General features: G+C 48.6%; 2 protein-coding genes across 4 annotated transcripts in view; one reads left to right on the top strand and one right to left on the bottom strand.

The window, feature by feature from the left end:
* Window positions 1-11686, bottom strand: part of CNPY1 (canopy FGF signaling regulator 1) — a 161345-nt gene that overhangs the window by 147487 nt on the left and 2172 nt on the right. Inside the window, exon 1 of one of the 2 annotated variants that reach the window (XM_068235880.1) lies at window positions 5880-5981. The exons of the other annotated variant lie outside the window; for it this stretch is intronic. The gene's annotated coding sequence lies outside the window, so the exon portion shown is untranslated. Of the gene's footprint in view, window positions 1-5879; window positions 5982-11686 lie in introns of those variants that run through there. 2 annotated transcript variants of the gene reach the window in all.
* The window catches only part of RBM33 (RNA binding motif protein 33), a 139131-nt gene continuing 133211 nt past the window's right edge, over window positions 5767-11686 (top strand). For both annotated transcript variants that reach the window (XM_068235874.1, XM_068235876.1), the window contains exon 1: window positions 5767-6158. In XM_068235874.1, the coding sequence (XP_068091975.1) occupies window positions 6140-6158 (19 nt within the window). In that variant the 5' untranslated portion in view covers window positions 5767-6139. The remainder of the gene's footprint in view (window positions 6159-11686) is intronic.

Raw genomic sequence — 11686 nt, 5'->3', positions numbered from 1 at the left:
ACTAGCACGGCGGTTTTGGTTACAGGGGACAGCAGAGCGCAGGGGGGTCCTGGGGGCACACAATAGGGCAACAGAGGCTGGTGATAGTGTGAACAACCAGCCTCTGTGCCCTACTAACTTTATTAAATTCCACCTCGGGTTCAGACGGCGTTGAAGTTACTTATAAAACACTATAATTCGGCCAGCTATAGCTGGAAGCCGAATAATTTCATTCCCCACCATCCATAGCGGCCTGGAGGGGGAATAGTATTTACAGTGGGATGCGAAAGTTTGGGCAACTTTGTTAATTTTCATGATCTTCCTGTATAAATCATTGGTTATTACGATAGAAAATGTCAGTTAAATACAGATAGTCCTCGGTTAAAAAACGAGATAGGGACTGTCGGCTCACTCTTAAATCTGAATCCGTCCTTAAGTCGGGACGCTGTTCCAGCCACCGTTGCCACAGTTTTTAAAGCAGAGTAGGCGCAGCGGAAGGCAGATAGAGGACATCTCACCTGTTCCGCGGCGGTAGAAGGTCCCAGCGTGCTGCCCGGAAGCTGTGCGGCCCGTCCTGTCCCCCCGGCGGCTTCTCATGCGTCGCATAATGACGCATCAGGAGGCGCCGCCACTAGGGGGCTTTTCCTTAATGCGTCATAATGCAGCGCATAAGAAGCCGCTGGGGAACAGTGGACGTAGAGAGAGGAGTGCCTTCCGCTGTGCCTACTCTGCTTTAAAAACGGCAGCAGAAGAGGTAGTCCCCGGTTGCATGACGTCATCGCGGCGGGTATTCGTATCGGCGGGTCGTTCGTAAGTCAGGCGTTCGTAAACCGGGGACTACCTGTATATCATATAGGAGACACACACAGGGATATTTGAGAAGTGAAATGAAGTTTATTGGATTTACAGAAAGTGTGCAATAATTGTTTAAACAAAATTAGGCAGATGCATAAAATTGGGCACCACAAAAAAGAAATGAATCAATATTTAGTAGATCCTCCTTTTGCAGAAATTAAAGCCTCTTACACTTCCTGTAGGTTCCAATAAGTCTGGATTCTGGTTGAAGGTATTTTGGACCAAAACATCTCTAGTTCATTCAGGTTTAACCTCCCTGCCGTTCTAATTATTTGCTGCGCACGGCAGCGGGAGGTTTTTTTTTGCTATTTTTTTTTTTAGCATGTAGCTAGCCTAGCGCTAGCTACATGCTTCCCCCCTCCCTTCGCTATCCCTCCCACCCCTCCGGCGCAAATACCCAACAGGAAATCCCGTTCTGAACGGGATTTCCTGTATGGGCTTCCCCAGTCGCCATGGTGACGATCGGACTGACGTCATCGACATCAGACGGAGTCCCGATCCACCCCTCAGCGCTGCCTGGCACTGATTAGCCAGGCTGCGCAAGGGGTCTGGAAGGGAGGGGGCAGAGCGGCGGGTAGTGGTGGATTGGCGGCGGCGATCGGATGTTACACGCAGCTAGCAAAGTGCTAGCTGCATGTATTAAAAAAAAAAATTATGTAAATCGGCCCAGCAGGACCAGAGCAATCCTCCGCGGCGGGTTACCCCGAGCTGAGCTCGGGATAACCGGCAAGGAGGTTAATGTCTTCCGAGCATGGACAGCTCTCTAACTCCCACCACAGATTTTCAATTATATTCAGGTCTAGGGACTGAGATGGCCATTCCAGAACATTGTACTTGTTTCTCTGCATGAGTGCCTTAGTGGATTTTAAGCAGTTGTTGTCTTGTTGAAAGATCCAGCCCTAGCGCAGCTTTAGCTTTGTCACTGATTCCTAGACATTGGTCTCCAGAAACTGTTGATACTGAGTGGAATCCATGCGTCCTTCAACTTTGAAAAGATTCCCAGTCCCTGCACTGGGCCACACAGCATGATGGAACCACCACCATATTTTACTGTAGTTAGGTGTTTTTCTTGGAATGCTGTGTGGTTTTCCTCCATGCATAATGCCCCTTGTTATGCCCAAATAACTCAATTTTAGTTTCATCAGTGAACAGCACCTTATTCCAAAATGAAGCTGGCTTGTCCAAATGTGCTTTAGCATACCTTAAGCGGCTCTGTTAGTGCTATGGGTGGAGAAAACGCTTCCTCTGCATCACTCTCGCATACAGCATCTCCTTGTGTAAAGTGTGCCGAATGGTTGAACAATGCACAATGACTCCATCTGCAGCAAGATGATGTTTTAGGTCTTTGGTGCTGGTCTGTAGATTGACTGAATGTTCTCACCATTCATCGCTTCTGTTTATCCGAGATTTTTCTTGGTCTGCCACATCAAGCCTTTACTTGAACTGAACCTGTGGTCTTCCATTTCCTCAGTATGTTCCTGACTGTGGAAACAGACAGCTGAAGTCTCAGACAGCTTTCTGTATCCTTCCCCTGAACCATGATGGTGAACAATTTTTATCTTCAGGTCATTTGAGAGTTGTTTTGAGACCCCCATGTTGCTACTCTTCAGAGAAACTTAAGAGGAGGGAAACTTGCAATTGACCCCCTTAAATACTCTTTCTCATAATTGGATTGTATGTAGGTCAGGGGTCACTGAGCTTACCAAGCCAATTTAAGTTCCAATAATTTGTTCTAAAGGTTTTGGAATCAATAAAATGTATGCACCTGCCTAATTTTATTAAAACAATTATTGTGCACTTTCTGCAAATCCAATAAACTTAATTTCACTTCTCAAATATCACTGTGTGTGTCTCCTATATGATATGTTTAACTGACATTTTTTTATTGTAACAACCAACGTTTTATACAGGAAAATCATGAAAATTAACAAGGTTGCCCAAACTTTCGCATCCCACTGTAACATAGATGGGAATTTGTGCAGGAGCAGCGCATCGCTGTACAGAGTATATTGTCTTGTCACTAACTGTCCCTCAGAGGGGCTCACAATCTAATCTGACTTCAGAGTCTCTTTAAGCCATTAACATGCTACACTATCTGGGCTCCCGTTACCTCTGTGTCATTTTTCTCCATAAGGTGTTCGGACGCCCCACCTCCCTCAGAGGGGCACACAATCTAATCCCTACCATAGTCATATGACTATATATGTATTGTGTAGTATATGTGTTGTACTCTAGGGCCAATTTAGGGAGAAGCCAATTAACTTATCTGTATGTTTTTTGGATGTGGGAGGAAACCGGAGGGCCAGTGGGAAACCCACACAGACACATTGAGAACATACAAACTCCAATAGTGCCCTGGCTGGGATTCGAACCAGGGACCCCGCACTGCAAAGCGAGAGCGCTATCCATTATGCTGCTCCTGTTCTGTTGAGCTCATCTCAAGTACACTTTAAAGAAGATAAACCACAAAACGTTTATTTATACAAGTCTGTGCAGGAGATATAACAGAGGGGAGGGGATTCTCAAAGAATGACTGTAGGTCATTACCATTTAAATTCCGAGTAGCTACAAACTGGTAAGAGCATCACTGATGAGAACGGCTTCCTAAACACGCCCGATTCCTCCCCCTCCACATTTTATCAATTTACTACAGCTCGAGTATCCTTTATAGCATATCTGAAGTGGATTTACAAAAATAAAAATCAGATACTCACCTATGAAGAGGGGAGGCTCTGAGTCCTATAGAGCCTTCCTGTTCCTCTCATGATTGCCTTGTTCCAACACCATCACCCCCCCCCTTAGAGATATTCGACCTATTGGTCAAACATTCCTCTGTAGGGGCTCCCGAGGCCAAGCCGCTCCATAACGCACATGTGCAGTACACAGCCCCCTGTCTTTGGGAGCATTTGGGTTCCTGAAGCCTCTCGTGGTGGCAGCTTTGAATGGGGGTTAGGGCCCTTTTCCACCAGCGCGTTTGCGCTGGCTGAATCGCAAAACCGCAAACCGCTAGCGATTTTACAATCGCTACGGTTTGCTTTTTAACATAGGAATCGCGGTAGGTCATTTCCACTACCGCGATTCACTTTTGTCGGGAACGCGAACGCGCGGCGGAGCGATAATTGCCGCGATTTTGCTATGCAGTGCATAGCATAGCAAAATCGCGGCCGCAAACGTCGGGGGAATCGCCGGTTTTGCGATTCAGCAATCGCTAGCGTTCAGCATGAACGCTAGCGATTGCAGGTGGAAAAGGGCCCTTACAGTGCTGGAGGAATGGGAGGGCTCTTGGGGACCCAGAGCCTTCCCTCTCTATAGGTATTTTTTTTTAAAATACACTTGAGATGTGCTTTAAAGTGTAATGGAGATGTCGATAATGTGTGTATTTATACTTACCTGGGGCTTCCTACAGCCCCATGATGTACATGTGCTCTGTCACCGGTTTCCTGTAATCCCTCCGGCAACCTGGCCGCCCACGCTCTTCTGCACATGTATGGCTTGGCCGCGCATGCACCACCTTTCCCGATCCCTGGAGCAGAACGCTCCTGGGCAAGGGAGCCCAGAATACCAGGGGAAAATACAAGACTATGGAGGAGACAAAGAGGACGGCAAGGGTGCCCAAGCATCTCATGGGGCTGGAGGAAGCCCCAGGTAAGTAAAAAATACACACATTATCGACATCTCAGGTACAATTTAAAGGGCATTATATTTAGGGCTGTGGCATCGGTACAAAAATGATCCGACGACGTTTATGAATCCACTGACTCCGACTCCAGGTACCCAATATTGCCGACTCCAACTCCTCAGTCTAATTCTTATCAGGACTGCGGACTTTGTACAAAAAAAAAAAATCGACTCCAACTCCTCAGAAAAAACTCCAGGTGCCCAAAATTGCTCCGACTCCACAGCACCGATTTTATTGATAAGGTGTGAAAACATCACCTAGAAACAAACTTTGGAGAGAGTCAACTGACAAGGGCCCTGAATCAGTGAAGAAGCTACATCTTTCAATAGTATGCAGAACTCTCTATAGAGAACCAGGCTGGAAACCTGGCAGCTAGCAAAGCACGCTGGGAGCTGTAGTCCCACAGCAGCCCATGAGTGTCCCAATAAGCCTGCCTGTCCTGAGTGACTGCTGCCCACCCCACAGCGGTGTCCTGAGAGCCAGCAGCACTCTCCACTAGAGATGGGAAGTTCGGATCTTTTCAATGATCCGGATGATTCGAATCGGATCATTGAAGAGATCCGGATCTTTGATCCGAATCTCGGATCATTTTACTACCGAAGCATTCGGGGTGAAATGAACAGCAGGACAGGTCTGTGGACAGGAGAAGGGTAGGGAGTGGACACACAGAGAAGGGGAGAAGATGGACAGAGGGCAGGGAGTGGACAGGGAAGGGAGGAGGGACGAGCAGAGAGCAGAAATGTTTGCACGTAATACCCACATGCTGAAGTCATATGCTTTACATATATTTCACCTATATGTTCATCTGTACACTTTGAAAGAAAAGGTCGCACAGTGAAAGAAAGCATTCCCAGAAGATAAGTGCAGCTGTTTAGTGCCGAGTGCAGGAGGATTATTTTGCCCTACAATCACACTGTCTGCAAAGTTACTGAGCTGTGCTGAGCTAAAAGCTTCCCATGTGATCACTATGCAGCACTACGGAACAGCCAGCCTATAATGAGCAGCACATTGCAGCCAGTATGTGTGCTCTACACATATCTGGCAGTGGCACCCATGTCCCCTCTACCTGTCCCTGCAAGGCTGGCTCCCATCCAGCAGAGCGATCCCTGCTTCCAGGACCCCGCTGCCCGCTGAGAGGGGGCGTGTCGCTCCGGGCCCCGCCCCTTTTGCGATCCGAATCGTTCATTTTGATGATTCGGATGATCGACTCATAAAATAGATTCGGATCCGAATCGTTCATGATCCGGACAACACTACTCTCCACTTCCTCCAGTGCAGCCCCCAGCAGCAGCTATTCTGCCACACACATCTAGCCTCTGTCCCACCAGCACCGCACATCACCCCTCCCCCGAAACTCTCTACTCACTGCTCTGCCGCAACACTACTACGCACAGCTCCTTCCACCGGCCCCGCCTTCTGCTCCAGGGGCTGATGCCTTCCTGGCTCTACCCAGCATGCACCGCGTACCCGGGCAGCAAGCAGCGGCGGCGGCCATGTTGTGATGTTTTGACGCTTGCTTTCCTCTCTCCGCTTGTAGCTGCCCCGTCTGTCCGGTGAGCAGACTGGAGAGCTGTGCTGGCCGAGTCCGCCCTGTACGTGTGACGGCGGAGAGCCCGGAGGAGTAGCATGGCCGCCATAATAGGAGGTAACGTAGCGGGAGCTGTCTAGGCCTGTGCCGGGGATCATTATTGTCATCCGCCCGGCGCTCTTCATATTATTATTGTGTATGCGGTGATGAGAGGGCATCTGCTGGGCACACGGCCATAGGCCGCACTGATGGGTCTGTCCCCGGTCACACTGTTATCCCTGGCTCTGGTACTGCTGGACACACTGCCATAGGCCGCACTGATGGGTCTGTCACTGATATCCCTGGCTTTGGTACTGCTGGACACACTGATCAGCCTCACTGCTTTCACACACTGATCAGCCTTGCAGTAGACACACTGATTTCACCTACTTCATAGCTCTGGACACACTGGTTTCATGTAATGATGGCATAGCTCCCAACTGTCCCTCTTCCCTCATTTGTCACTCTTTCTAGACTTTGTCCCTCTTTCTATGTAAATATATATATTTCTCTGCTAAAAATGTTTGACTCTACTTTATTCCCATACTTTAAATTGATATTACTCAGTTTAAAATGTGAATATAAACGAAAATGAACCAGGATAGAAAGGACTAGTGTGTTTGAATTATAAACATATTTTTCTTATGAAATCTTTATGGTTTGTGTAACTAGGGGTGTGATCAGGGGTGTGGCTTAAGTATCCCTCTTTCTCACCTCAAAAAGTTAAGAGGTATGTTATTGGCTTTCCACTGGACTCACTAGATCGTATATGCAGGGCACTGTGACATCACTCACTGTTAGCGCTACTGCTGGGCACACTATCACACACTGAGGCAGTGCTGCTGGACACACTGTTATAACTTATCGTACACCAACAGGCACACTGATGGGCCTTCCATCGGGCACACTGTTATTGCACACTGATGGGCCTTCCATCGGGCACACTGTTATTGCACACTGATGGGCCTTCCATCGGGCACACTGTTATTGCACACTGATGGGCCTTCCATCGGGCACACTGTTATTGCACACTGATGGGCCTTCCATCGGGCACACTGTTATTGCACACTGATGGGCCTTCCATCGGGCACACTGTTATTGCACACTGATGGGCCTTCCATCGAGCACACTGTTATTGCACACTGATGGGCCTTCTGCCAGGCACACTGTTATCGCACACTGACGGGCCTACCGCTGGGCACACTGTAATTACACACTAATTGGCTTTCCGACGGACACACTGTTGTTGCTCGCTGACGGGCTTTCCATCGGGTGCACTGTTATCGCACACTGACGGGCCCTTCTGCCAGACACACTGTTATCACATACTGACGGGCCTTCCATCGGGCACACTGTTATTGCACACTGATGGGCCTTCCATCGGGCACACTGTTATTGCACACTGATGGGCCTTCCATCGGGCACACTGTTATTGCACACTGATGGGCCTTCCATCGGGCACACTGTTATTGCACACTTATGGGCCTTCCATCGGGCACACAGTTATTGCACACTGATGGGCCTTCCATCGGGCACACCGTTATTGCACACTGATGGGCCTTCCATCGGGCACACTGTTATTGCACACTGACGGGCCTTCCATCGGGCACACTGTTATTGCACACTGACGGGCCTTCCATCGGGCACGCTGTTATTGCACACTGACGGGCCTTCCATCGGGCACGCTGTTATTGCACACTGACGGGCCTTCCATCGGGCACGCTGTTATTGCACACTGACGGGCTTTCCATCGGGCACGCTGTTATTGCACACTGACGGGCCTTCCATCGGGCACGCTGTTATTGCACACTGACGGGCCTTCCATCGGGCACGCTGTTATTGCACACTGACGGGCCTTCCATCGGGCACGCTGTTATTGCACACTGACGGGCCTTCCATCGGGCACGCTGTTATTGCACACTGACGGGCCTTCCATCGGGCACGCTGTTATCGCACACTGACGGGCCTTCCATCGGGCACGCTGTTATCGCACACTGACGGGCCTTCCAGCGGGCACGCTGTTATCGCACACTGACGGGCCTTCCATCGGGCACGCTGTTATCGCACACTGACGGGCCTTCCATCGGGCACGCTGTTATCGCACACTGACGGGCCTTCCATCGGGCACGCTGTTATCGCACACTGACGGGCCTTCCATCGGGCACGCTGTTATCGCACACTGACGGGCCTTCCATCGGGCACGCTGTTATCGCACACTGACGGGCCTTCCATCGGGCACGCTGTTATCGCACACTGACGGGCCTTCCATCGGGCACGCTGTTATCGCACACTGACGGGCCTTCCATCGGGCACGCTGTTATCGCACACTGACGGGCCTTCCATCGGGCACGCTGTTATCGCACACTGACGGGCCTTCCATCGGGCACGCTGTTATCGCACACTGACGGGCCTTCCATCGGGCACGCTGTTATCGCACACTGACGGGCCTTCCATCGGGCACGCTGTTATCGCACACTGACGGGCCTTCCATCGGGCACGCTGTTATCGCACACTGCCGGGCCTTCCATCGGGCACGCTGTTATCGCACACTGCCGGGCCTTCCATCGGGCACGCTGTTATCGCACACTGCCGGGCCTTCCATCGGGCACCCTGTTATCGCACACTGCCGGGCCTTCCATCGGGCACCCTGTTATCGCACACTGCCGGGCCTTCCATCGGGCACCCTGTTATCGCACACTGCCGGGCCTTCCATCGGGCACCCTGTTATCGCACACTGCCGGGCCTTCCATCGGGCACCCTGTTATCGCACACTGCCGGGCCTTCCATCGGGCACCCTGTTATCGCACACTGCGGGCCTTCTGCCTCATACACTGATGGGCCTTCCACTTGGCACACTGTTATCGCACACTGACGGGCCTTCCTCCGGTCTTTTGTTTTTTTTATTTTATTTTTTTCGATTTTGGTTCAGTTCTTTGAAAATCAATCAAAAATGATCGAAAAAACGATTAAAGATCAGAAAATTGACAAATTGATTGAAATTCAGATCGGACTTGTTGGAAAAAATTGATCTGTTAGGTAAATCTGTCAGAAAATTGTGTGGTGTGTACCTAGCATAAGAAAGGGGCACTGTGGCGAAACATTTTAAAATTTAAAATCTGTGCAAACATAAATAAGTATGTTTTGTCTGGAGTAAAATGAGCCATACATTTTCTCCTATGTTGCTGTCACTTACAGTAGGTAGTAGAAATCTGACAGAAGTGACTGGTTTTGGACTAGTCCATCCCTTCATAGGGGATTCTCAGGAATTTATTTATTTTCAAAAGCACTTAGTGAATGGCAGTTGCTCTGTCCAACTGCCAAAAAACTGTGTAGCGAGCAGAGAAGCTGGCCAGCATCATTGTATAAATCCTTTTTAGGGAATATCTTTATGAAGAATAAAAGCCTTGCTGAGAATCCCCTATGAAGAGATGCACTAGTCCAAACCTTTCGCTTCTGTCAGATTTCTGCTACCTACTCCTGTAAGTGACAGCAACATAGAAGAAAAGTAATTACTGGCTCATCTTATTCTGGTAAAAACGCACATATTTTTTGTCTGTTTGCACATATTTTACAATTTTTCACCATAGTGCCCCTTTAAACATTAGCAGTACAGATATTGTTTCTAGTGCAGGAACAGAGATAACTTCAGTTATATGCAAAAGAACTTATCTGTGCTCCACCACCAAAAAAAATCGTGGACAGCAGTGTCTTTTGAAGCTCTTATCTCAAATGTCTCTCATTGTTTCTTGTTGGTTTATGGGTTTCCTGCAGAGGAAAGTTTAAAAGGTCATTAGCTGTGCTCTGTTCAATCCTTGAAAATGCTGAGTGTAATGTGTAAAACTGCGTATATTAGAGAATGATTCAATGTTCTTAAAAAAAAAAAGCTCATTTCTTTGCTACCAATGTTCTATTAATTATCCGTACTACACATACAATTCATTATATTATAATTTTTTTTTTTTTTCGCTTCAGTGTCAGGGAACCTTAACCGGCGGGGAAAAAAAAAATCACTTACCTGGGGGCTTTCCCAAGCCTCCTGCAGCCGTCCGGTGCCCGCGCCGGTCCTTCGGTGCGCTCCGGTCTCCCTCCGCCGCTAAGTTTCGTTTTCGGACGACTGCCAGTCGTCCTCGGGCCTCTTCCGCATTCCTCGTCGTAAACTGCAGTAAAGCGCGTCCGCATGACGCCAAACGTGTCATGTGCATGACGCCAAACGCGTCATGCGGACGCGCTTTACTGCAGTTTACGACTAGGAATGCGGAAGTGGCCCGAGGACGACTGGCAGTCGTCCGAAAACGAAACTTAGCGGCGGAGGGAGACCGGAGGGCACCGAAGGACCGGCGCGGGCACCGGACGGCTGCAGGAGGCTTGGGAAAGCCCCCAGGTAAGTGAATTTATTTTTCCTCGCCAGTTAAGGTTCCCTTTAGTGTGTATTTAAGCATATGGAAGGGATTTGTATTGCCTTTTTAAAGAATTCCAGTTACATGACTGTCCCACTGATCCTCTACCTCTTAATACATTAAGCCACTGGCCCAGATCCAGTATGCAGATTAGGTTCACTGACGAAAGCTTAGCTATGCCAGCAGTATGCTTGTTTAAGGTGTGTGATTCAGACGCTACTGATGTCAGAACGAACATCGGGGCAGCCAAGCAACTGGCATTGTTTAGTGACTTTTTGTTGTGTATGTTGAAGTAAGATTCCAGCCATTTTTTTGCCACTTTAGACATAGTATTAAAGATCATGTCAAGTGTTGTCCTTTTGTACTTTATATTAGGACTGTGTATTATTTTATTGCATGTGCTGATCATAGGATAGTAATGTACCTGTTGACTTGTGTACAGTCTCTACTTCAGCTGAATGAGGGGAAGCCAGATGTGCAGAAACAATTAGGACAAACTGAGTGCAGCAAGGATACTGTGCTTCTAGTAGAGTTTTCTAGTGCCTAGGTTCTCAAAACATGCTATCTGTACCCCGGGGGACTTGAGGTACATACAGTGGTTTGCAAAAGTATTTGGCCCCCATGAAGTTTTCCACATTTTGTCATATTACTGCCACAAGCTCAGTCAGGTTAGATGGACAGCGTTTGTGAACAGCAGTTTTCAGATCTTGCCACAGATTCTCGACTGGATTTAGATCTGCACTTTGACTGGGCCATTCTAACACATGGATATGTTTTGTTTTAACCATTCCATTGTTGCCCTGGCTTTATGTTTAGAGTCATTGTCCTGCTGGAAGGTGAACCTCCACCCCAGTCTCAAGTCTTTTGCAGACTCCAAGAGGTTTTCTTTCAAGATTTCCCTGTATTTGGCTCCATCCATCTTTCCATCAACTCTGACCAGCTTTCCTGTCCCTGCCAAAGAGAAGCACTCCCAGAGCATGATGCTGCCACCACCATATTTGACAGTGGGGATGGTGTGTTCAGAGTGATGTGCAGTGTTAGATTTCCGCCACACATAGCGTTTTGCATTTTGGCCAAAAAGCCATTGTTAACAGAAAAGCATAAGAAGTCCCGTTTGCAGTTTGCCACAAGCCATGTGGGGTACACAGCAAACATTTGGAAGAAGGTGCTCTGGTCAGATGAGACCAAAATGGAACTTTCTTCTTGCCA

The sequence above is a fragment of the Hyperolius riggenbachi genome, chromosome 5, assembly GCF_040937935.1.
Source record: "Hyperolius riggenbachi isolate aHypRig1 chromosome 5, aHypRig1.pri, whole genome shotgun sequence".
In the NCBI taxonomy this organism is placed as follows: Eukaryota; Metazoa; Chordata; class Amphibia; order Anura; family Hyperoliidae; genus Hyperolius; species Hyperolius riggenbachi.
The sequence above is the reverse complement of the archived record's forward strand: the minus strand, read 5'-3'. Positions and strand labels throughout refer to the sequence as shown.